Here is a 22,673-nt window from a genome sequence, read left to right as displayed (position 1 = left end):
CCTGGGGTCAGAAACATCTGGTCTGGTGTCTCCCCCCACCCCATCTTCTCGCCCTTCCCTGTATCAGGCGAGGACAGCCTGCCAGGGGCTTCACTCTGTTGATCAGGGTCAGGGGAAGTGACTTGTTTGAGGCCACACTGGAGGGATCTGTGGGTGTGCCTGGTGAGCCTGGGTACTGGTGAGTTGCTTAGGCTCAGGCCTAAGGCCATCCTCACAAGTACCCAGAGGACTGGCCTTACTGGGGAGGGAAGCCATCTGAGGATGCTCTCAGTGGTAGCTCTCAGACTAGACAAGAGGGCATTGGGAGAGTGGGAGGGCACAGGAGAAGGCACTGAGGCCCTTTGGGCAGAGGCCAGCCTTGCACTGACCTTTGAGGGCTCAGACAGTTTGGGCCCCTGGGGTGCAGAGGTTAGGGAAGGCCTGAACATCAGACCCAGCCCAGATCTTTGCCCAGAAGCTGACAACTTGAGCATTGTGTGGCCAGAGGCTGTTTCAAGCCAGCCTGGTCCTAGCCTCTAACCAGCCCAGTGGTAGAAGGAAGTAGAAGGAAACCTCCGTTTTTGGCCATCGCATCTTGAGAGACGTGTGGGGCTGCCCACTTTGTTGTCCCAGGCAGCCTCTCCCAGGCCCTGCCCTAACTCCCACTTAGGGACAGGCAGGAGAGGCACCTGACCCCAGGGTCCAGGACATCCAGCCTGAAGCTCACCAGGCCCTGCCCTGCCCTACCCTACAGGGCTAGGGAACAGAGTCCTTGGCATCAGGCTCCCAGCTCAACAACCCAGCCCCACCCTGCAGAGCTCAGGTGTCAGGGGTTGGCTGAACTCAGTGGGAGGAGCCCAGAAGCAGGGCTGCCCTAGGCCTGGGGGTGTCCAAGATCCCTGGGGTTCAACCCTTCCCCCAGACTGCACAGAGGTAGAGATAAGGCCCAGGGGTCAAAGGCTGGAGAGAGAGCAGCAAGGGGGAGCACACTGGGAGCCACAGCCTCCCCAGACCCGCCCCAGGCCCAGAGCTTGGGCACTTCCCAGATCTCCTGCCCTTATGGCTCATCTCTGGGTCTTTGTCCCTGATGATGCCAATCCAATAAGAAGGACATGGTTTTGAGAAAAAGGACTGGCAAAGGAGAAACACAGGGGACTCCCGTCCTGAAATCTGGTGCCATCCCCAAAGTCTGGATGACTTTGTTCCTGTGATAGATGTGTATTCAAGGAAAGATAAATGCCTAAAATGGGGAAGAAAGTTCATCCTGTTTCCCCTGAGGTTACGGAGAGGAGAGATTAGAGAGGAGCAAGAGAATGAAGCAGGTCCATGTGAGCAGCAGGCCACATTCAAAGCGTAAAGTGAAGCACTATTACACCCTGACCCCAAGAGCCCTGCAGATGGGGCCAGGGCGAAGGTCGCGTCCTCCCTTCCTGTTTGTGTTGGAGCTTTGGCCGTTTCCTGGGGATTTTCCCTGAAGGGCTTGGGGTGTGGTCCATGACTCAGCAAGCACCTCTATGGTTCCTTACACAGCAGCCCATCCCTGGCCCAGAGACCACAGCCCCATCCCCAACTTGGGCCACAGGCTTTGGGGAGACAGCTGGGAAGGCACCAGGGCAGGTGTTGGTGGGAGGATTCTGAGGTGCCAACGTGGCATTCGTGCTGCTCTGCTCCAGGAGCCTCAACTTGAGGGTGACCTCCAGAGAGAGTCCCAGGAGGGGATGCTTGGAGCCCTTGGGAGAGCAGAGGGGGTGGCCCTGCACCACTACTCCGGGTTAGGAAGCAGGGAAGGGATGCCCAGGCCATCACCGAGGGGAAGGAGCCCAGCCAGTCCTTATTCCCCAGCAGGCAGCAGCTCAGCTCCTGGCTATCAGGGAGGACCTGCCACTGGAATGGTTAACCCAGACACCTCCAGCAACCAATCACAGAGCCCTATAGGAAATACCTGGGAGAGGTCCTGGGGCTGGGGCCAGACCTGTTGAGCCCAACCCTAGTCTGGTCCCAGCAGCCCACAACTGGCTCAGACACACAGACTCCACACAGCACCGAGCACTCTGGAGACCAAGCATGGTGTTCCTAGCTCAGCTCACACCAGGGCTGCTGTTGGCCATGACGATGGTAACAGCGGTGGTGGCCCAGCCTGCCAGTCTGCTGAGCCTGCTCACCTCAGGCCAGGGCACTCTGGATGGAGAGGAGCTGAGCAGCCTATTAAATAGGCTGGTGGACCGTGTGCACTGTACCAGCGGGCCGTGTGGAAAGGTAACAGCCCCACCCGACGGGTCCCCCAGCCCCAGTGCTTCCTGCCTGCTCCACCCTGCAGCCTGCAGCAAAGGGAGCTGGGCAAACTCCAGGAGGCGGGCCAGGGCCAAGGCCAGGGCCAGGCCTACCACAGGCCAGAGCCTTTCCTCCCCAGCTGGGGGCCGACAGGCCTGCCCCCCAACCCACACACCGAGTTCCGTTCTTTTCCCCAGGCTACTAAGTTGGCAGTGGCTTCAGGAAGAAACAACCCAGAGATGGGGGTCTGACTGGTGGGGACCTTTGTGTGTGCTAGCCAAGTGAGGGGCATGAGGAGCAGGGTAGAGTGTGAGAGAGGGTCTAGGGCCCGTCCTTGCCAGGGCCTGCCTCTGCCCTCTCTGATGGGCCCAGTCCAGCTCCTGTCCACCTGTTTCTGCCCATAGTGCCTGTCTGTGGAGGATATCTTGGCCCTGGGTAGGCCTGACAAGCCAGGGCTGGCTCCAGGACCAGTCCTAGAGTCCAGGTACATAGCCCGCCTCAGTGCCGCTGCAGCTCTCTCTCTTAGCCATCCAGAGGGCACATGTGCAGACATCCAGGCTGGCCGCTGGGCCTCCCATGCTGACCACTTCCTGGTCCTACTGGAGAGTTCTGAGGCCCTGACCCAGGGCCTAAGTCTGCTGCTGCAGAAGATCAAGGCCCAGGCTGCTGGCCAGCCTGCTGGGGAGGAGGTGAGGGCCCCTGTGGGCTGGTCAGGAAGTAGGGTAAAGTGGCCAGAACACAGGAAGGGGCCATTAGGGGGTCAGTCCTGACTAAAGCAGGGGAAACACCCACACAAAGCCCTCCAGGTTGGGGGCCACCTTGGGGGTAGAGTGGCCCTGGGGGCTCTCACAGGGGTTTACACTGACTGGGTCAGGGACTGCCAGAGCCAGGAGTCCCAGGAGAGACGGAGTAGGGTGTGGGGTTCCCCAGTGACGGGAGACCAGGAAGGCTCTGGTGCCCCAGGAAGGCCAGAGAGCAGACTGGGGGCCCGGACTAGCTGGGCCAGGGGGCTGGGCTGTGGCCCCAGGGAAGAACTGAGGCTAGCCAGGTCGTAGGTGAGAAGAAGGAAGTGGTTCCGAATCCAGGAAGTGCATCAGGCTGGTGGGTGCAGACCCTGTGGATCAGTGGGAGACATATCCAACAGGTGAAGGCAGAGCTGGAGTCCAGAAGTTCATTGAGGGTGGGGCTGAGTGGTTACTACAGACTCCGTCTCAGGCACAGTTAGATTCAGCCGAATCTGTTTTATTAATGCTCATCACACTTTAGACATCCTAATTCTAAGTCCTAACTGAGTCAACACCAAGGGTCCCAGGTGCTCACCTGTGACATGTCTTAAGTCTGGGTCTCTGGAACTCATCCAAGCCAGAGGAGTCTGGTGCAGGGGGGAAACAGCAACCGAGGCCTCGGTCTCTTTGTCCAGGTCCTGTTGGTCCTGTCGCCCCATAGAAGTCTGGGTTTTTAAGTCCTAGTTCAGTTGTGCTTGTGGCAGATAACTGGGTGAGGTCTGGGGAGTACGCTCCGGGTGTAGACGCTTACATCACTAACTGAAGTCTGTCTCTAAGTGTTGCAGTTCACATTGCATCATGGGCACATTACTTATAGTCATAGACTCATTCACTCAACCCACTGATTAATACTAATTAACATAATCAACAATCAGTAACCCTATAATAATCCCCTCCCCAGGCCTGTGTCGATGTCCCTCAGCTGCTGGAGGAGGCAGTGGAGGCAGGAGCTCCTCAAAACCCGGGCCCTGTCCTAGCCGCCCTGCTGGACCACTTCAGGAATGGGTCCTGCTTCCATGCCCTGCCAAGCCCTCAGTACTTTGTAGACTTTGTGTTCCGGCAGCATAGCAGCGAAGCTCCCAACATGACATTGGCGGGTGAGACCTGGGCTGAGACCCCCCAGGCTCCACGTCCCTGGGAAGGGCAGACCTGGAGCCCATAGACTGTGCACGACTTCTGTCCTTCCTAACAGAGCTGGAAGCTTTGATGAAGCGCCTGGGAGTGGGTGGAGAGGCCCACAGTGACCACAACCACAGTGACCACGATGACCACAGTCAACTGGATAGGGAGGCCAACAACCGGGACCCTGTTCCCCTTGCCATCCTCAATAGCAGCTCCAGTGTGTGGGACACGGTGAGCCACCTGTGCAGTCTTAGGAGGACTGGGGGCCCCATGGGTGCATGCTCAGCCCCTGACCCCTGTTCTGCACACCTCCCCACAGGTGTGCCTGAGTGCCAGGGAGGTAATGGCTGTTTATGGGCTGTCTGAGAAGACTGGGGTGAGCCCCGAAGCCTGGACCAGATTGAGCCCTGCCCTGCTCCAGCAGCAACTGAGCGGGGCCTGCAGCCCCCAGGCAAAGTCACCCACCCAGGACCAGCTCAGCCAGACAGAGAGTGCGTGCCCAACACCCCAGCTGGGCCTACCTGGCTGTGCCCCAAGGTGCTGGCCTCAGGAGTGGGGCCCACCTAGGGAAGAGGGAGTGGCTACTGGGAATGGGGAGGAATGGAGGTAGAGAGGGAGGCAGGCCAGGAAGGAGGCCTGCAAGGGGGCTCAGGGAGGCTTTGAGATAGGAGGGCCAGTGTCAGCAAAGGCCTTTGCTGACCACAGGCAGCCCTGGTGAACTCCTGCTCATCCCCTGGCTGGGCTTGGGAAGCAGGGGGTTCTCAGTGTGGCCTCACCCCCTAGGGTATCTGTATGGCTCCCTGGCCACACTACTCATCTGCCTCTGTGCTGTGCTTGGCCTCCTGCTGCTGACCTGTGCCAGCTGCAGCTCCGCCACCCACTATGTCATGCAGACCTTCCTGAGCATGGCCGTGGGTGCACTCACTGGTGACGCCCTCCTGCACCTGACACCCAAGGTCTGTCCTCACCCATCAGCCAGAGTTCTTCCTTTCCCTCCCTCTCCTGGCCTTCCCCAGACCCAGCCTTTCACCCCTGTGGGCCCTAAATCTCCCCCCCACACTCTGCTCCCCAGGTGCTGGGGCTGCACACGCACAGTGGAGAGGACCACACACACAGTGGGGAGGGCCTTGGCCCACAGTCCACCTGGCGTCTACTGGCCGTCCTGGGAGGCCTTTACATCTTCTTCCTGTTTGAGAGCCTCTTCAACATCCTGCTACCCAAGGACCAGGTCAGGCTCGTGGGGACCCAGTAGGGACACAGGAAGGAGACTTGAAAGCCCATGACCACCTTCCCCACAGGATCCAGAGAAGGAGGGGCACTGCAGCCATGGTGGCCACAGCCATGGTGTGTCCCTGCAGCTGGCACCCAGCGAGCTCCGGCAGCCCAAGCAGGCCCACGAGGGCTCTAGCGCAGACCTGGTGAGTGGGCCACCCCTGCTCCATGCAGAGCCAGGTTCAGGAGAACCCTCCATAGTCCCGTGACCCGTCCCCACGCCAAGGCCTGACGCCTTCTCCACCTCAGCCAGGGCTCCCCCTCGCTCCTCCCAGGTGGCAGAGGAGAGCCCGGAGCTGCTGAACCCCGAGCCCCGGAGGCTGAACCCAGGTGAGCTCTGGGGAGGCGCGGAGCGCCAGGGCCTGCGGGCAGTGGGCGGGCAGCAGGGCGGGAGTAGGCCTGAGAGGACTCATGCCCAACGCGCCCGCAGAGCTGAGGCTGCTACCCTACCTGATCACCCTGGGCGACGCCGTGCACAACTTCGCTGATGGACTGGCCGTGGGCGCGGCCTTCGCGTCCTCCTGGAAGACCGGGCTGGCCACCTCGCTGGCGGTGTTCTGCCACGAGGTGCCTCACGAGCTGGGTGAGCTGCGGGGACAAGGCCTGCTCTGGTGGGCGGGGATACCGGTCAGGGCGTGGCCTCTGTGGTGGGGGGACCCTGGGAGGTGGGGGGACCCTGGGTGCGGGGGGCACCTCGCCAGGTGGTGAGGCTGGCTACCCTGGGCAGCAGCGGGTCGGTCCTGAAGGTGGGCTGGGCCTGCCTGCGGCGCGGACCTCTGGAAGGGACCCTGCCCACAGGGGACTTCGCGGCCCTGCTGCACGCGGGGCTGTCCGTGCGCCATGCGCTGCTGCTGAACCTGGCCTCGGCGCTCACGGCCTTTGCCGGCCTCTACGTGGCGCTGGCAGTCGGAGTCGGCGAGGAGAGCGAGGCCTGGATCCTGGCAGTAGCCACAGGCCTCTTCCTCTACGTGGCGCTCTGTGACATGGTCAGGGGGCAGCCGGGAGCCTGGGGTGGGGAGCTGAGAAGGTGCCTAAGCCGGCCACTAACCCAGTGCCCCCTCCTCAGCTCCCGGCCATGCTCAATGTGCGGGACCGCAGGCCCTGGCTCCTCTTCCTGCTGCACAATGTGGGGCTGCTGGGCGGCTGGACCGTCCTGCTGCTGCTGTCACTGTACGAGGACAATATCACCCTTTAATAATCCTGCCCCTGTCTACAGCTGTTGACTCTGCCTCTGACCAGGGCTCCTCATACCTTTGGATGGGCTCAGCAGCCAGAGAACCCCAGAACCTCGAGAGTCCCCTTCTCCCTCCCCAGGTTTGGAGCCCCTATTTCAATAAAGACAGCCTTATCCTTGAAGCCCTGCTGTACTCTCCTTGCCCAGAACAAAGAGTTATTTGAAGAAAGCCCAACCTGCAGCCACCAGGAGAGCTGTCTTGGGCTCCTCCAGCCGCCAGCCCTTGTCTGTGAAGACCCCACCCAGAGAACCAGGTCGAAGGAGCTGTCCAGGTGGGACCTCATTCCCAATCAAAACCAGCATCACCAGGGGGGCTCCACACAAGAGGCCTTTTTGCTCTTACACAGAAGCAGTCCCAGAGGTAATCAGACCAGAGTGTGTCAGCTCACTGTCAATGGGTTTGCCCTGCGGTTCTCACAGAAAGTGTCCACCATGAGTCCCTGGCAGCCGTCTCCTTGGACGGCCTTACCACCACCTAGCACAGACTGGATGCTTAACACGACAGAAACGGGTTCTCCCACGGTTCTGGAAGCCAAAACTCCAAAAGCAAGGTGCCAGCAGGGCCACACTCCCTCCCCGCATCCAGGGAAGAACCTGCTCCATGAGCCTTTCCAACTTCTGTGGCCTCAGGTGCTCCTTAGCTTGTCACAGCACAGCTCAAATCTGCCTTCATCTGACATGACACTGTCTTGTGTACATATTTTCTCTGCTTATAAGGACAGCAGTCATTGGATTAATGGTCTACCTTAATCCAGTATGACCCCCATCTTAAGTAATGCCATCTGCAATGGTCCTATTTCCAAATAAAGTCACATTCTGAGGTGAGAGTTAGGGTTTCAACATTTTTTTGGGGGGGGTACTGGGTATTGAACTCAGGGGCACTCAACCACTGAGCCACATCCCCAGTCCTATTTTGTATTTTATTAGAGACAGGGTCTCACTGAGTTGCTTAGTGCCTTGCCATTGCTGAGGCTGGCTTTGAACTCACCATCCTCCTGCTTCAGCCTCCCAAGCTGCTGGGATTACAGGCATGCGCCACCATGCCCGGCTTCAACATATCTTTTTAAAAATGTTTTTAGTTGTAGATGGACACAATACCTTTATTTTATTTATTTACTTTTTTATGTGGTACTGAGGTTCGAACCTAGTGCCTCACAAGTGCTTGGCAAGCACTCTACCACTGAGCTACAGCCCCAGCCCTCAACATATTTTTTTTGGTTGACACAATTCAATCCACAATACTCCTCATGGTCCAGAGCTGCCAGAGCTCTAGCCATTATATGCACGTCCCAGGTAAAAGAAAAGGTTGGGAGAAGAGAGCAAAAGGAATGAGAAGCCTAGGGGCATTAGGTCCAGCCTGTCATTCACCCAGTATCAGGTCCACGAACATCAAAGCCAGAGGTCCATCTCAGGTGATGTTCACCTGTGCTGGGTGGGGGTACTGCCTTCAGGGAACAGGGGTGAACTTGGGCAGGAAGGGCCACATCCAAGAGCTCCTTGACTTGACACAATTCCCCATGAATGGTGCAGAACAAGAAGCTATATGTTCCAGCCAACTCTGAGACTCGGATTCTCACCTCAGCATGATGAAACTGGGGGTTAGACCCAAGGGCACTTTACAACTGAGCTACATCTCCAGACCCGTTTTTTTTTTTTTTTTTTTTTTTTTTAAGAGACAGAAAGACAGTTTTTTTTTTTTTTTTTTTTTTTTTAGAGAGAGTGAGAGAGGAGAGAGAGAGAGAGAGAGAGAATTTTTAATATTTATTTCTTAGTTCTCGGTGGACACAACATCTTTGTATGTGGTGCTGAGGATCGAACCCGGGCCGCACGCATGCCAGACGAGCGCGCTACCGCTTGAGCCACATTCCCAGCCCTCCAGACCCGTTTTTAAGTTTGTCTGGTTTTATTTATTTATTTATTTATTTATTTAATTTATTATTGTGGTTCTGGAGATTGAACCCAGGGCCTTGTGCATGCAAGGCAAGCCCTCTACCAACTGGGCTATATTCCCAGCCCTTATTACTTTTGTTTTGAATAAGGGTCTCACAAAATTGCCCAATCTGGCCTCAAACTTGAACCCTCCCGCCTCAACCTCTCAAGTTGCTAGGATTACAGATGTGTGCCACTGCACCCAGCACAGATTCTATTTTTTTTTGTTTGTTTGTTTCTGGTAATTGGGATTGAACCCAGGAGTGCTTAATTACTGAGCCACATCCCCAGCCTTTTTAAATTTTATTTAGAGACAGGGTCTTGCTGAGTTGCTAAATGCCTTGCTAAATTGCTGAGGCTGGCTTTGAACTCATAATCCTCCTGCCTAGGCCTCCCAAACTGCTGGGATTACAGGCGTGTGCCACCACAACAAGCCTCAGCACTGATTTTTTTTTTTTTTTAAGGATCATCATCAACCTTAAAAGAGGCATCTAGAAATTACTCTCTGTCTCTTAAACCCAGCTCAGAATACTGAACATGCCAAGATGAGTACGAGTATAAAGGGAAAAAAAACTCAGGGCCTTGCATGCACAAGGCCCTGGGTTCAATCCCCAGCAACACACACACACACACACACACACACACACCAAAACAAAACAAAACAAAAAACAAAACAAAAAAAACCCCATCAAGACCCTGTCTAAAAATAAAAAATAAAAATGACTGTGGATGTGGCTTAGTGGTTGAGTATCCCTGGGTTTAATCCCCAGTATAAACAAAACAAAACAAAAAAACCCATGAGCTCCTAGTACATTGCCTGCCTGTGGTGAGTGTGTGGGGTATGAGGAGTGTGAACTGGACAGTCCCCTAGCCATGGCCCACCTTGCAGGACCTGAGGAAAATCTGGAGGGCAAAGGCCTCTGAATGGCTGAGAGCCCTGAATTCGCCAGGGTTTGTGCTGGTGGCCCCATTGCCCCTCCCACACACACACCCCGATGACGAGATGCTCCTTTCCCAGAACGTTGGGCCATGGTCCAGGCCACCACTGTCCTTCCCCACAGTGCCTCCCAGTCTCCCTCTCTGACGGTCTTATTTATCTCATTGAAGAACAGGCCACGGGGCAGGTCTGCCTCTCCTTCCGGCCCCAGCCCTGAGATAGAAGGGCCCGGAGCTCAGGGGCACCCCGCCTGCGCCCTCCTGGGGACTCGACTCCTTCCGCGGGTCCGGCGGGCTCCCTGCGCCCCTCTAACGCAGACACTGGCTCGTCTGTGAGGGCCTGCTGACGTCCAGGAGTTCGGGCAGCACCCCGTCCCTCAAACGAAACAAAAATGTAGACGCCCTGTGAAGCGGGAGCCAGACTGGGCCGTGTCCGAGGTGCTGGTCTGTCTGAATACATTTTACGGGGTTTGGGGGTGGCTCAAAGTCACCTACCCGTCTGAGCATGCCAGTGCCGTCAGGCCACTGCTCAGTGCTTGGGCGGCGGATAGGGGCCTGGCATGAACACGTTTCCAAGCCGTTTTCTGGTATGACCACCCTCTTTCCCTGGACTTCGAGGATTGGGGCTGGGAGCGGGCGGCACGCCCACCCTGGGGCCGCGGGGGAAGCGGAGAACTGCGCCGCGCGCAGGGACCCTCCCGGCCGCCAGGGGCCGCTGCCGCCGGCCGCCGGCCGCCGCTGCCGCCGCGCAGACGCAAGAGGGCGGAACGCACAGCTCGGCTTCCGCGCGAGGCCGGACCGCGTCCGCTGCTGTCCTGGTCCCCCAGTCGGCCGCGGCGGCGTGCGGCGGCGGCGGCGTCACCATGTACGCGGTCTACAAGCAGGCGCACCCTCCCACCGGCCTCGAGTTCGCGATGTACTGCAACTTCTTCAACAACAGCGAGCGCAACCTGGTGGTGGCCGGGACCTCCCAGCTCTACGTGTACCGCCTGAACCGCGACGCCGAGGTAGGCCCGCGCCGCCCGCGCGCCGCCGTGCTCGGGTGCGCGGTCGGCGGCGGCTGCGCCCGCAGCGCTCGGCGGTGCGGATGCGCCCGGAGCCGCCTGCGCGCCCGCAGAGAGGCCGTCGCCGCACCGCGCACCGTGGGGCCCGCCCGGAGCCTGCCGCGCCGCCGGAAGGCTGGCGGGCCCGTCGCGTGAGCCCTGGCCGGCCTCACACTTGCCATCCTCCCGCCGCGGCCTCTGGAGGCACTGGGCTACCGGCGTGCGCCGCCGCCGGGCTGAGAGCCGCTTTGCCGGTCTCCCTGAGGCGGAGCTGGAGAACATCGCCAGCCCGCCGCGCGGGGCTGCGTCCGCGCGAGGACAGTCTACTGGCAGGACGGGGCGCCGGGCCGCGCTGGTTGCCAGAGCGACCAGGGTCCGACTGGGAAGGCTTCTCGCTCTCCCAGGAACCGGGCGGGCCCGCGTGCGCAGCGGGGCAGCGGGGCGCGCGGAGGGTGGAGGAGCCACGCAAGCGTTTTGAATAGGGGCTGCCCGGGTCGAGAGCCAGGCGGCCCTCACCCTCACCCTGCTGGGCGCCTTTCCCAGCGCAGGTGCCTTGGTGCCTGAAATATGTGCACCTCTGTTGAGGTGTGCTTGACCAAGCAAGCAAAACGGAAAAGGACGGGCTTTTCAGGTCCATCTCTGAAAGAGCCAAATAAGTATTTAAACTTAGTCTTTCTTACCTGTTTTTTTTTTTTTTTTTTTTTTTTAAGAGAGAGGAGATGGGGAGAGAGAGAGAGAGAGAGAGAGAGAGAGAGAGAGAGAATTTATGTATTTACTTTAGTTTTTTCGGCGGACACAACATCTTTGTTGGTATGTGGTGCTGAGGATCGAACCCGGGCCGCACGCATGCCAGGCGAGCGTGCTACCGCTTGAGCCACATCCCCAGCCCTCTTTCTTACCTGTTGTAGTGGACTTTTACTAATTAGAAGTTATTGTATCATTATTTGGTTTTGGGTTTTTTGTTTATTTGTTTTTTGGTACTGGGGATCGAACCCATGAGTGCTTTACCACTGAGCTTCACTTCCAGCCCTATTTATTTTTTATTTTGAGACAGGGTCTTGCTAAGTAGCCCAGGCTGGTCTCAATCTGTGATCCTCCTGTCTCAGCCTCATGGATTGTTGGGATTACAGGTGTGCACTACCATGCTCACGTGCATCACTACATTTTTAAGAAATGGGTTCAGGGCTGGGGTAGTGGCTCAGTGGTAGAGCTCTGGCCCAGCATGTGTGAGGCACTGGGTTTGATCCTCAGCACCACATAAAAATAAAATAAAGGTATTGTGTCCACCTACAACTAAAAAATAAAAATAACCAAAGGAATGGGCTCAGACCCCACCAGAATTCATTTGTCCTTTCAGCAGATGTTTATTTAAGTGCTGCTGTGTGCAGGCATTTGGGGTGATGCTGATGCACACTATAGTCAGAGATGCCTGCCCGTGGAGCTTGCACTCTGAGGACAACCAGCCATGTACAGCCATAGAGGTGTGTGAGAGGGGGGCAGTGTCTTAGAGACTGGAGAGCAGGATGAGGGAGCGAGACCAGGGTGGGGTACTGAATGTCTTCCGTGGGAAGGTGGGATTTGAGAGAGGAGGAAAAGTGATGGAGAAACCTGTGGGTATCAGACGAAGAAGTTCTAAGTAGACAGAGCAGTTCCAGCAGAGGTCCTGTGGCAGGAGGGCAAGTGAGGGCTGGAGGGGAGGAGAGATGAGCAAACAGGTCAGAGAGGTGACAAGGTGGGTGGCCTCCAGTGTCCCAGGCCTCAAGTGTGGAGCTGCAGTTTTGGCAGAAGAATCATCTGACCTGACAAGTTTTCAAGGGTCACTTTGACTGCCACATTGAAGAGAAGGTAAAAGGAGGCAGGGGAACCAGTTGGGAGCTGGCTGTACCATTAGTGGAGAGGCCTTAGTGCCTTAGACTGGTGTGGTGGGGGTAGAGGTAGGTGTGCGAGGGTGACCAAAAGTCTTCCCAGGTCTGTGGGCAGCAAGTCTGAAGTTTGGTGTGAGCACCTGGAGTGGTGGCCTTGCTGTCCTGTGCCCTGGAGCAGGCTGTGGGTGGATCTTGTATTAGTTACTATTTGCCATTGAACAGGTTACCCCAAAACTTGGAAGCTAAGGAAGGAGGAGTATTTCTCCGTTTCTGAGGGCCCACAGTCAGGAGCAGCTCAGCAGAGCAATTCCTGATGGGCTCCCCACAGGGCTGTGGTCCTCTGGGGCTCAGCTGGACTGGAGTTCTGCCTGCACTGCTAGCAGGAGGCCTCCACTCCTCAGCATGGGCCTCAACAGCATGACAGACTGCGAGACTGAGGCAGGTCCTCTGAGACCAGAGCTTGGTCTCAGACGCAACTGCTGTCCCTTCTGCCGTTTTGTGCTGGTCCTATTGACCAACCCTAGTACAGTGAGGGAGGGGGTGCAGAGCTGTGTGTGGTGGGTGGGGAAGAGCTGCTTCCAGTGCTGGTCAGCTGATTCCTCAGCAGGTAGCCATTTAGAGCAGCAGGTAGAGATGGGAGTGGGGTCTGGGCTGGAGGCAGAGTTGGGGTCTTTAGCTTATGGGTGGCGTCTGCCCTTTGAAGCTGGTATAGTTACCCAGAGATAGCAAAGGACAGGGCCCTGGGGCACCTCAGCTTTGCAAGGTTGAGACAGGAAGAGTTGGAGGACCGCGGCCAGGGCAGCAGGAAGAAAGGCTGGGGGTGCAGCACATGGGAGAAGGACACTAGCGCCTCAGGTGGAACAAGACCGGCTGGGGCAAGTGGGGTTATGGCCTGAACTGAGGAGGATGGGAGGCCCTGAGAAAGAGGCTTGGTAACAGTGAACCCAGACAACTGTCTGGAGATTCATGCAAAAGAAAGCAAAGAAATGGGTTAGTAACTGACAGGGAACGCAGGTTTTTAAAGATCAGAGAAATGGCAGCTCATCTGTGCGTGGAAGGGAGCAACCCAGACTGCCCTGAAAGGCACTCAGCCCCCAGGATTGCGGTGATCCTTCCCTGTTGGTCGTTATGAAACATGCAAAGACACCAGATGTGGTAGTTCTTTCCTGGCCCTCTCAGGACAGCATGAGCATGAGGCAGCTGGGGGGAGACTGCTGTGTGCACGCTTGCTGCCCAGGAGGGACAGCCTGGTCTGTCTTGTGCACACACCCGTGGGTTGGGTTTGCACAGGATACAGCAGCAGCAGGTGGTCTTGTCTCTCTCTATCCTTTCCACTCCGCCGCCAAGTGGCCAGCCCAGTTTTCCTAGTAGTGTGGTGACCTCAGGGTAGTCAGCCTTCTTTCAGGAATTCAGGGCCTTAGAACACCAAGGTGAAAGCTGCCAGTCATCCCAAGAGCTAGGTCAGCAGGGCACGGTGTGCTGACCACCACACCTGTTCTTCAGAGCAGACCCCATCCAGGTCCACATGTGGCTGTCTTGAGTCTGTCCCTGGAGTCTAGTATAAGTGCAGCCTTGCCAGTCCTGCCACAGTGGGCACCCTGAGCTGGCATGGAGAACTCAGGGCTGGCTTGCTTTCCTTTTGTCTTCTCTCTCGAGCTCACACCATCTTCCTGCTTCAGCCTCCTGAGAGCTGGACTACAGGCGAGCACCTCTGTGCCTGTCTCTCTGCACTTCAGGGCCTATCTCCCCCCGCCCCCCCTTTACTGAGTATTGAACCCAAAGCAAGTGCTCCACCACTGAGCTCCATTCTCAGCATCCCCCCACACTTTTTTAAAAAAACTTAAAAAAATTTTTGAGGTACGACAACCCTGAGGTCACCACACTAAGTTGCCCAGGCTGGCCTCAAACCTGCCTTAGCCCCCTGAGGGTTAGATTTGGGGCATGGCCACCTTGCCTCATTTCCAGCCTTCGAGCCTCCCGGTAGCTGTAGCACCTTGGCTCCGACTGGAGGCGCTAGTGTAGCCTACGCTGCGCCTGGAGCAGCACCCTCAGGTTCACATCTATGGATGCTCAGCTGGGCAGGTTTGGGGCAGAAGATGAGTGTGGGCAGCAGGGGGCTTGGCCTCTGGGGAAACGTGAGGCAGAGGCTTCCTGGGGCAGAGCCCTGAGACCAGGCTTGGGGGCATGGGTGCGTGATAGGTGGACAGGCCAGGGAGGGTGCACGGCTATCTCCAGGGTCCTTGGTGGCAGGGCTCAGCCCTGAGTGAACTTTTCCTGTCCTTCCTCAGGGCTTGTCTCTGGATGAGGAGAGGCAGGCTTGTATGTGGCCCCTCACTGCCTTCTCTTCCTACCCCTCCAGGCCCTGACCAAGAATGACAGGAGCACAGGTAAGTAGAGGGGTGGCCACCCGGGCATGTGGGTCGCCAGGGCAGCACCCAGCTTTGACCTGCTGGCCCTCTCCCAGAGGGGAAGGCCCACCGCGAGAAGCTGGAGCTGGTGGCCTCCTTCTCCTTCTTTGGCAACGTCATGTCCATGGCCAGCGTGCAGCTGGCAGGAGCCAAGCGTGATGCCCTACTGCTCAGCTTCAAGGATGCTAAGGTGAGTGCTGGAGGGTGGTGGAGGGTGGTAGGCCCGGGGTGGGGGGTGCAGGGGGCAGGGCTACACAGGGCCTGCTGGTACCCCCAGGGTGCAGGGGGCAGGCCATAGTTCTGACCTCCTGCCCCCAGCTGTCGGTGGTGGAGTATGACCCAGGCACCCACGATCTGAAGACCCTGTCCCTGCACTACTTTGAGGAGCCTGAGCTTCGGGTAGGCCACATTGAGGCACCCCAGCCAGCCCAACTACTCCCTCCCTTCTTCTACTCCCAGTGCTGCCCGTGAGGTCTCCTGGCTAATGTCCCTCTGCCCCCAGGACGGCTTTGTGCAGAACGTGCACACACCTCGAGTGCGGGTGGACCCTGATGGGCGCTGTGCAGCCATGCTCATCTACGGCACCCGGCTGGTGGTGCTGCCCTTCCGCAGGGAGAGCCTGGCCGAGGAGCATGAGGGGCTCGTGGGTGAGGGGTGAGCACTGGGGTCACGGCAGTGGGTCTGAGAGGCGTGGAGCTTGGTTCCGCTCTGTGTGCCCCACCCTGACGTCCCTGTTCCCCCAGGCAGAGGTCCAGCTTCCTGCCTAGCTATATCATCGATGTGCGGGCCCTGGACGAGAAGCTGCTCAACATCATTGACCTGCAGTTCCTGCATGGCTATTACGAGCCCACCCTGCTCATCCTGTTCGAGCCCAACCAGACTTGGCCTGGGTGAGGCCCAGGGATGCCCTCTTTGCTGTGGTCCCAGCTGCCTGGGCAGAGGGGACAGGGATGTGTAGCTCCCGCAGAGGGTGGAAGTGGGACCCCAGCCTTGGGGGTGCCGCGAGCCCAGCTGACCTACCTGCTACTCTAGGAGGGTGGCAGTGCGACAGGACACCTGTTCCATTGTGGCCATCTCACTGAACATCACGCAGAAGGTCCACCCTGTCATCTGGTCCCTCACCAGCCTGCCTTTTGACTGCACCCAGGCCCTGGCTGTGCCCAAGCCCATAGGTGAGGAGGGCCCAGCAGTACCCAGTGGTCCTTGGGGGGGAGCAGTGAGCCTGCCTACCAGCCCGTGTCTGTCCCCAGGTGGGGTTGTGGTCTTCGCTGTCAACTCGCTGCTGTACCTGAACCAGAGTGTCCCCCCGTACGGCGTGGCTCTCAACAGCCTCACTATGGGCACCACTGCCTTCCCACTGCGTAAGTGTAGCTGACTATGAGTGGGTGGGGCTGTGGGTGGGGCAGGGCCTCCAGCCAGCTTGACACCTTCCTCACAGGCACTCAGGAGGGCGTACGGATCACCCTGGACTGTGCCCAGGCCGCCTTCATTTCCTATGACAAGATGGTCATTTCCCTCAAGGGTGGCGAGATGTGAGCCCCTGGCCCTGTCTGCCCTGAGACCCCCACATCCCCTCCCCTGCTCATTCAGCACCCCCCACCCCTGCCCTCCAACATCCTTCATCCCCAGTCCTACTCAGCAGCCCGCCCCGCCCACAGCTATGTGCTGACACTCGTCACAGACGGCATGCGCAGCGTCCGTGCCTTCCACTTTGACAAGGCAGCCGCCAGTGTCCTCACCACCAGTGTGAGTAGGGGCAGGGGTGGGGGTCTTGCACTGGGTCCAGGTCTGGCCACCTCTCATCCACACGCCTGCCCTCAGATGGTCACCATGGAGCCTGGGTACCTGTTCCTGGGCTCGCGCCTGGGCAATTCCCTCCTCCTCAAGTACACAGAGAAGCTGCAGGAGCCCCCAGCCAGTGCTGTCCGCGAGGCTGCTGACAAGGTGGGTGCTCACAGTGGTGCCCAGGGTCTGCTTGGCCACCTCCCCTTGGTGTAAAGCAGCCTGGAAATGCTGTTCACCTCTGTCTCCTGCCTCACAGGAAGAGCCTCCCTCCAAGAAGAAGCGGGTGGACCCCACAGTGGGCTGGTCAGGTGAGAGCTGGACCAGTTGGGTGGGGTGGGTCTGGGAGCCAGGGCAAGGCTCAAGTGGGCTGTGTGTGCTACAGGGGGCAAGTCCGTGCCACAGGACGAGGTGGACGAGATTGAAGTGTACGGCAGTGAGGCCCAGTCAGGCACACAGCTGGCCACCTACTCCTTTGAGGTGAGACTGGGGACAGCCGTGGATGCCCGCACCCTCCCCACATCTGACTGCCATTGTGTCTGTAGGTGTGTGACAGCATGCTCAACATCGGACCCTGCGCCAATGCTGCTGTGGGCGAGCCCGCCTTCCTCTCCGAAGAGGTGCCTGGGGCCTGGGCTTGGGTTGGGGGCAGGAGCGGGGTTGGGGCAGCATCTTTACCCCGACCTGTGCAGTTTCAGAACAGCCCTGAGCCAGACCTGGAGATTGTGGTTTGCTCCGGCTACGGGAAGAACGGGGCCCTATCGGTGCTGCAGGTGTGTAGGGCGAGGGGGGGGTGGGCATCTGCTGGCAGCACCTGAGTAGGCTGACCCCATCCCACCCTATCTTGATTCCAGAAGAGTATCCGGCCCCAGGTAGTGACAACCTTTGAACTTCCTGGCTGCTATGACATGTGGACAGTCATTGCCCCTGTGCGCAAGGAGGAGGTAGGTGGGACCCCAGGTGATAGTGACTGTGGCGGCCTGAGGGCACCTGGATCCAGTGGTCACAGCCATCACAGCTCTCTGTTCTCCCTGTCCTTGGCCCTTGCAGGAGGAGGCACCTAAGGCAGAGGGCCCAGAGCAGGAGCCGAGCACCCCTGAAGCAGAAGATGATGGCCGAAGACACGGCTTCCTCATTCTGAGCCGGGAAGACTCAACAATGGTGAAGGGTGGGGTCTGGATGTGGGCGTCTGGGGTTCCCCGGGGAAGGGCACAACTCACTACGTTACCTACAGATCCTTCAGACTGGCCAGGAGATCATGGAACTGGACACCAGTGGCTTTGCCACACAGGGCCCCACAGTTTTTGCTGGAAACATTGGGGACAATCGCTACATTGTCCAAGTGTCACCACTGGGCATCCGCTTGCTAGAAGGAGGTAGGTGGGCAAGTGTAGGGAAGCGCGTCCTGGGGAGTATGCTTCATTGGCCACCCTGTGCTGACCACCCTGTGCTGACCACCCTGTGCCCACAGTGAATCAGCTGCACTTCATCCCTGTGGACCTGGGTGCCCCCATCGTGCAGTGCGCTGTGGCCGACCCCTATGTGGTCATCATGAGCGCCGAGGGCCATGTTACCATGTTCCTGCTCAAGAGTGATTCGTATGGTGGCCGCCACCACCGCCTGGCACTGCATAAGCCCCCACTGCACCATGTAGGCCTCACCCTCTGTGTCTGCTATCCCTGCCTATGATCCCCTATCCCCACTGTCCCCGACCTACACTGGGCTTTGTCTCTCCCTGCAGCAGTCCAAGGTGATCACACTCTGCCTGTATCGTGATGTCAGCGGCATGTTCACCACCGAGAGCCGCCTGAGTGGGGCCCGTGATGAGATGGGGGGCCGCAGCGGTTCAGAGGCCGAGGGACTGGGCTCAGAGACCAGGTGTGCAGGGGGCCAGGGTGCAGGAGACCTGGGTCTCTGTGGCAGATTGAGACATGTCTGTGGTCTTCAGCCCTACAGTGGATGACGAGGAAGAGATGCTCTATGGGGACTCAGGCTCCCTCTTCAGCCCCAGCAAAGAGGAGGCCCGGAGGAGCAGCCAGCCCCCTGCTGACCGAGACCCTGCACCCTTTCGGGCAGAGCCCACCCACTGGTGCCTGCTGGTGCGAGAGAACGGCACCATGGAGGTAGGTGCACCTACGTGGCTCAGCAGCCCTGGCAGCATGGCAGGCCCTGTCGTCACTGACTGCTGTCCCCCACCAGATCTACCAGCTTCCAGACTGGCGGCTGGTGTTCCTGGTGAAGAACTTCCCTGTGGGGCAGCGGGTCCTGGTGGACAGCTCCTTTGGACAGCCTACCACGCAGGGTGAGGCCCGCAAAGAAGAGGCCACGCGCCAGGGGGAGCTGCCCCTGGTCAAGGAGGTGCTGCTGGTTGCTCTGGGGAGTCGCCAGAGCAGGCCCTACCTGTTGGTGAGCCCTTTGGTGCCTGCCCAGAGGCTGGGACCTGCCCTCACAGCCCAACCCATTCCTCCACTCTGACCTCGGGGCCCAGCCCCACCTTATGGCCCACCCTGCCTCACTTCCAGGTGCATGTGGACCAGGAGCTGCTTATCTATGAGGCTTTTCCCCATGACTCTCAGCTTGGCCAGGGCAATCTCAAAGTTCGCTTCAAGAAGGTGCAGCTGCTAGACCCTTTTGGGGTGGGTTGGGAGGGGTCCAGGCTACAGGGTCTGAAGGGCCTGGCATTCATCAACACCTTCACCAGGTCCCCCACAACATCAATTTCCGTGAAAAGAAGGCAAAACCCTCCAAGAAGAAGGCAGAAGGTGGCAGTGTGGAGGAGGGGTCTGGGGCCCGGGGACGTGTGGCACGTTTCCGCTACTTCGAGGACATTTATGGCTATTCTGGGGTAGGCAGGCAGCTTTGTTTGGGCTTGGGGGTAGGGGAACAGGACCTTGCCCACATGTTCTCACAGTGTCTGTCTCCAGGTGTTCATCTGTGGCCCCTCACCCCACTGGCTCCTAGTGACTGGCCGGGGGGCTCTGCGGCTGCACCCCATGGGCATCGATGGCCCCATCGACTCCTTTGCCCCATTCCACAATGTCAATTGCCCCCGAGGCTTTCTGTATTTCAACAGACAGGTAGGAAGGCTAACTCTGGCCGCACCACAAGCACTGATACTGCCCTGGCAAAGCTGGGCGCTAGGGACAGGAGGGCTCCTCAGCTGCAGCATATCCCAGAGGACTAGGGATGACTGTCTAGGGGAGGGTAGGGCCCAGGAGGTGGGATCTGGGGCTTAATGCTGGGCTGTCTGGAGGCTGGAGCAGTTGGCAGTGGAGGCCTGGCTGATGGGGCATACCCTGAAAGCCCTTGCCTCATCTGTGACACCCACGTGGCAGCAATGACCCGCCTGAGTCACTGACAGAGTCTGGTGTTGAGTGCTTCCGAGGGGCTAATGCACTCAGGACTGGATAGAAGCTGGGGCTGGGGCTGGCTGTGGCTTTTAGTCTCTAGTGTCCTCTGGGCTTGGACTCCCATGCCCTGTGCTGTATTCCCCAGCCAGAAGGATGGACAGGAGCCTACTGATAGAAGGCATGGGGACTGACAACCAAGGCTACAGCTCTTCCAGACCTTTCGCAGACTCGGTGACCCTAGCCAGGCAGTAGGGAGGCCTGCAGCCCTAGGCCTTGCTGACTATTTCCACCCACCCCAGGGTGAGCTGCGGATCAGTGTCCTGCCTGCCTACTTGTCCTACGATGCCCCGTGGCCCGTCAGGAAGATCCCACTGCGCTGCACGGCTCACTATGTAGCTTACCATGTGGAGTCCAAGGTCTGTCCCCTCCCCCAGCACCCCCTCCCCCAGGCACCCCAGGCGTGTGACACCATTCAACTCCTAGGTGTACGCCGTGGCCACTAGCACCAATACACCCTGCACCCGCATCCCGCGCATGACTGGTGAGGAAAAGGAGTTTGAGGCCATTGAGAGAGGTATGTGCCACTAGGGGTGGGGTGGACCATGCCCAGGGCTGGCTACGACCACTGCCTCCTTGTCCCTGCAGATGACAGGTACATCCACCCCCAACAGGAGGCCTTCTCCATCCAGCTCATCTCCCCAGTCAGCTGGGAGGCCATTCCCAATGCCAGGTGATGTTGGGCCCAGTGGGGGCTTCTGGGTGCCAGCAGGGCAGGACTGGGGTGTCCTGATGCAGCCTGGCCTTGTGCAGAATTGAGCTGGAGGAATGGGAACACGTCACATGCATGAAGACAGTGTCGCTGCGCAGTGAGGAGACTGTGTCGGGCCTCAAGGGCTATGTGGCTGCTGGGACCTGCCTCATGCAGGGAGAGGAGGTCACGTGCCGCGGGCGGGTAAGCAGCTGCCAGGTGGGGACAGGCGGCCCTTTGCAGCCTGTCTGCCATCCCCACATGTTCCCTTGCCCTGCCAGATCCTCATCATGGACGTGATTGAAGTGGTGCCCGAACCTGGCCAGCCCCTGACCAAGAACAAGTTCAAGGTCCTATATGAAAAGGAACAGAAGGGGCCTGTGACCGCCCTGTGCCACTGCAATGGTCACCTGGTGTCAGCCATTGGCCAGAAGGTACACAGCTACCCCTCCCTGCTGTGTCTGCCTGCTCACCTTGCCCACTCCACTGACCCTTCCTGCCCCCTAGATCTTCCTGTGGAGCCTTCGGGCCAGTGAGCTGACAGGCATGGCCTTCATCGACACCCAGCTGTATATCCACCAGATGATCAGCGTCAAGAACTTCATCTTAGCTGCAGATGTCATGAAGAGCATCTCACTGCTGCGTTACCAAGAAGAGAGCAAGACGCTGAGCCTGGTGTCCCGGGTACTTCATGTGGTCTTGGGGTACAGGTGAGAGTCATACTCAGGCCCCTCCTGACACCTTCTGCTCTGCTCCCTGACAACAGGATGCCAAGCCTCTGGAGGTGTACAGTGTGGACTTCATGGTGGACAATGCCCAGCTGGGCTTTTTGGGTGAGTAGGGTCTTGGGGGGGAGTGTCACCCTGGGGGTGGCTGGAGCTGACTCTGGGTCTTTGCTCCCTAGTGTCTGACCGAGACCGCAACCTCATGGTGTACATGTACCTGCCAGAAGGTCAGTGGCTCCCTCCCTCACTTCTTTTTTTAATATTTTTTAGTAGTTGATGGACCTTTATTTAATTGTATGTGGTGCTGCGAATCGAACCCAGTGCGGCACACATGCTAGACAAGCTATCACTGAGCCACAACCCCAGCCCTCCCTCCCTCACTTCTACTCGGGCTGGGTATTGGGCACTGGGTGGGCAGTGATCTGAGTTCTTCTGACCTAGCCAAGGAGAGCTTTGGGGGCATGCGCCTGCTGCGCAGGGCAGATTTCCACGTGGGTGCCCATGTAAACACGTTCTGGAGAACGCCATGCAGGGGGGCCACTGAGGGGCCCAGCAAGAAGTCGGTGGTGTGGGAGAACAAGCACATCACGTGGTTTGGTGAGTGGGGTGGGGTAACCAAGCTCACGGTGCCCCCTCAAGCCACACTGGATGACTAGGGGGTTGACCTGGCTCACACTTCCCCCCATCCCCAGCCACACTGGATGGCGGCATCGGGCTCCTGCTGCCCATGCAGGAGAAGACCTACCGGAGGCTGCTGATGCTGCAGAACGCACTGACCACCATGTTGCCCCACCATGCTGGCCTCAACCCCCGTGCCTTCCGGTGAGCACCCCCCATCCTCAGGGCTCTGCCCACCCTCCCAGGTTGCCCTGACCCCCCACTCCCCCTCCCTAGGATGTTGCACGTGGACCGGCGCATCCTACAGAACGCAGTGCGCAACGTGCTTGACGGAGAGCTGCTCAACCGCTACCTGTACCTCAGCACTATGGAGCGTGGGGAGCTGGCCAAGAAGATTGGCACGACCCCAGACATTGTGAGTTGGCCTGCTAGCCCCCGCCCATCCTGACCACCCCCTGCTGAGCCTTGCCCTGACGGCTTTCACCCTACAGATCCTTGATGACCTGCTGGAGACTGACCGTGTCACCGCCCACTTCTAAGCATGTGGATGCCACACTGCCTCCCCCCACCTTTTGTACAAAACAAGGAAAACAAATTGTTTGAGAC

The 22,673-nt window shown here is 58.6% G+C and overlaps 2 protein-coding genes across 2 annotated transcripts; both read left to right on the top strand.

Moving 5' to 3' along the window:
• Window positions 1–154: 154 nt before the first annotated feature.
• Window positions 155–6,748, top strand: SLC39A4 (solute carrier family 39 member 4). Its single transcript, XM_081266647.1, has 11 exons — window positions 155–2,235; window positions 3,937–4,132; window positions 4,228–4,388; window positions 4,477–4,648; window positions 4,941–5,113; window positions 5,230–5,385; window positions 5,456–5,575; window positions 5,705–5,759; window positions 5,860–6,012; window positions 6,228–6,415; window positions 6,496–6,748. The coding sequence occupies exons 1-11, from the start codon at window positions 2,044–2,046 to the stop codon at window positions 6,622–6,624; spliced, it is 1,695 nt and encodes a 564-aa protein (XP_081122773.1). The 5' UTR covers window positions 155–2,043; the 3' UTR covers window positions 6,625–6,748.
• Window positions 6,749–10,294: 3,546 nt separating this feature from the next.
• Window positions 10,295–22,672, top strand: CPSF1 (cleavage and polyadenylation specific factor 1). The gene is made up of 37 exons (XM_081265786.1): window positions 10,295–10,535; window positions 14,796–14,823; window positions 14,901–15,034; window positions 15,163–15,243; window positions 15,347–15,498; window positions 15,588–15,734; window positions 15,877–16,016; window positions 16,095–16,205; window positions 16,283–16,376; window positions 16,503–16,590; window positions 16,666–16,788; window positions 16,886–16,937; window positions 17,012–17,106; window positions 17,172–17,246; window positions 17,319–17,399; window positions 17,481–17,570; window positions 17,677–17,787; window positions 17,861–18,002; window positions 18,098–18,276; window positions 18,368–18,504; window positions 18,575–18,749; window positions 18,826–19,032; window positions 19,149–19,238; window positions 19,328–19,471; window positions 19,551–19,703; window positions 20,276–20,392; window positions 20,460–20,550; window positions 20,622–20,706; window positions 20,787–20,928; window positions 21,006–21,158; window positions 21,232–21,408; window positions 21,491–21,557; window positions 21,629–21,676; window positions 21,891–22,046; window positions 22,142–22,271; window positions 22,344–22,482; window positions 22,559–22,672. Exons 1-37 carry the CDS (start codon window positions 10,392–10,394, stop codon window positions 22,604–22,606), a joined length of 4,326 nt encoding a protein of 1,441 aa, XP_081121912.1. The 5' UTR covers window positions 10,295–10,391; the 3' UTR covers window positions 22,607–22,672.
• The last annotated feature ends 1 nt before the right edge of the window (window position 22,673 follows it).

Source organism: Spermophilus citellus (genome assembly GCF_964194105.1).
Source record: "Spermophilus citellus genome assembly, chromosome: 14".
NCBI classification, from domain to species: domain Eukaryota; kingdom Metazoa; phylum Chordata; class Mammalia; order Rodentia; family Sciuridae; genus Spermophilus; species Spermophilus citellus.
This window is presented reverse-complemented; position numbering and strand designations above follow the sequence as displayed.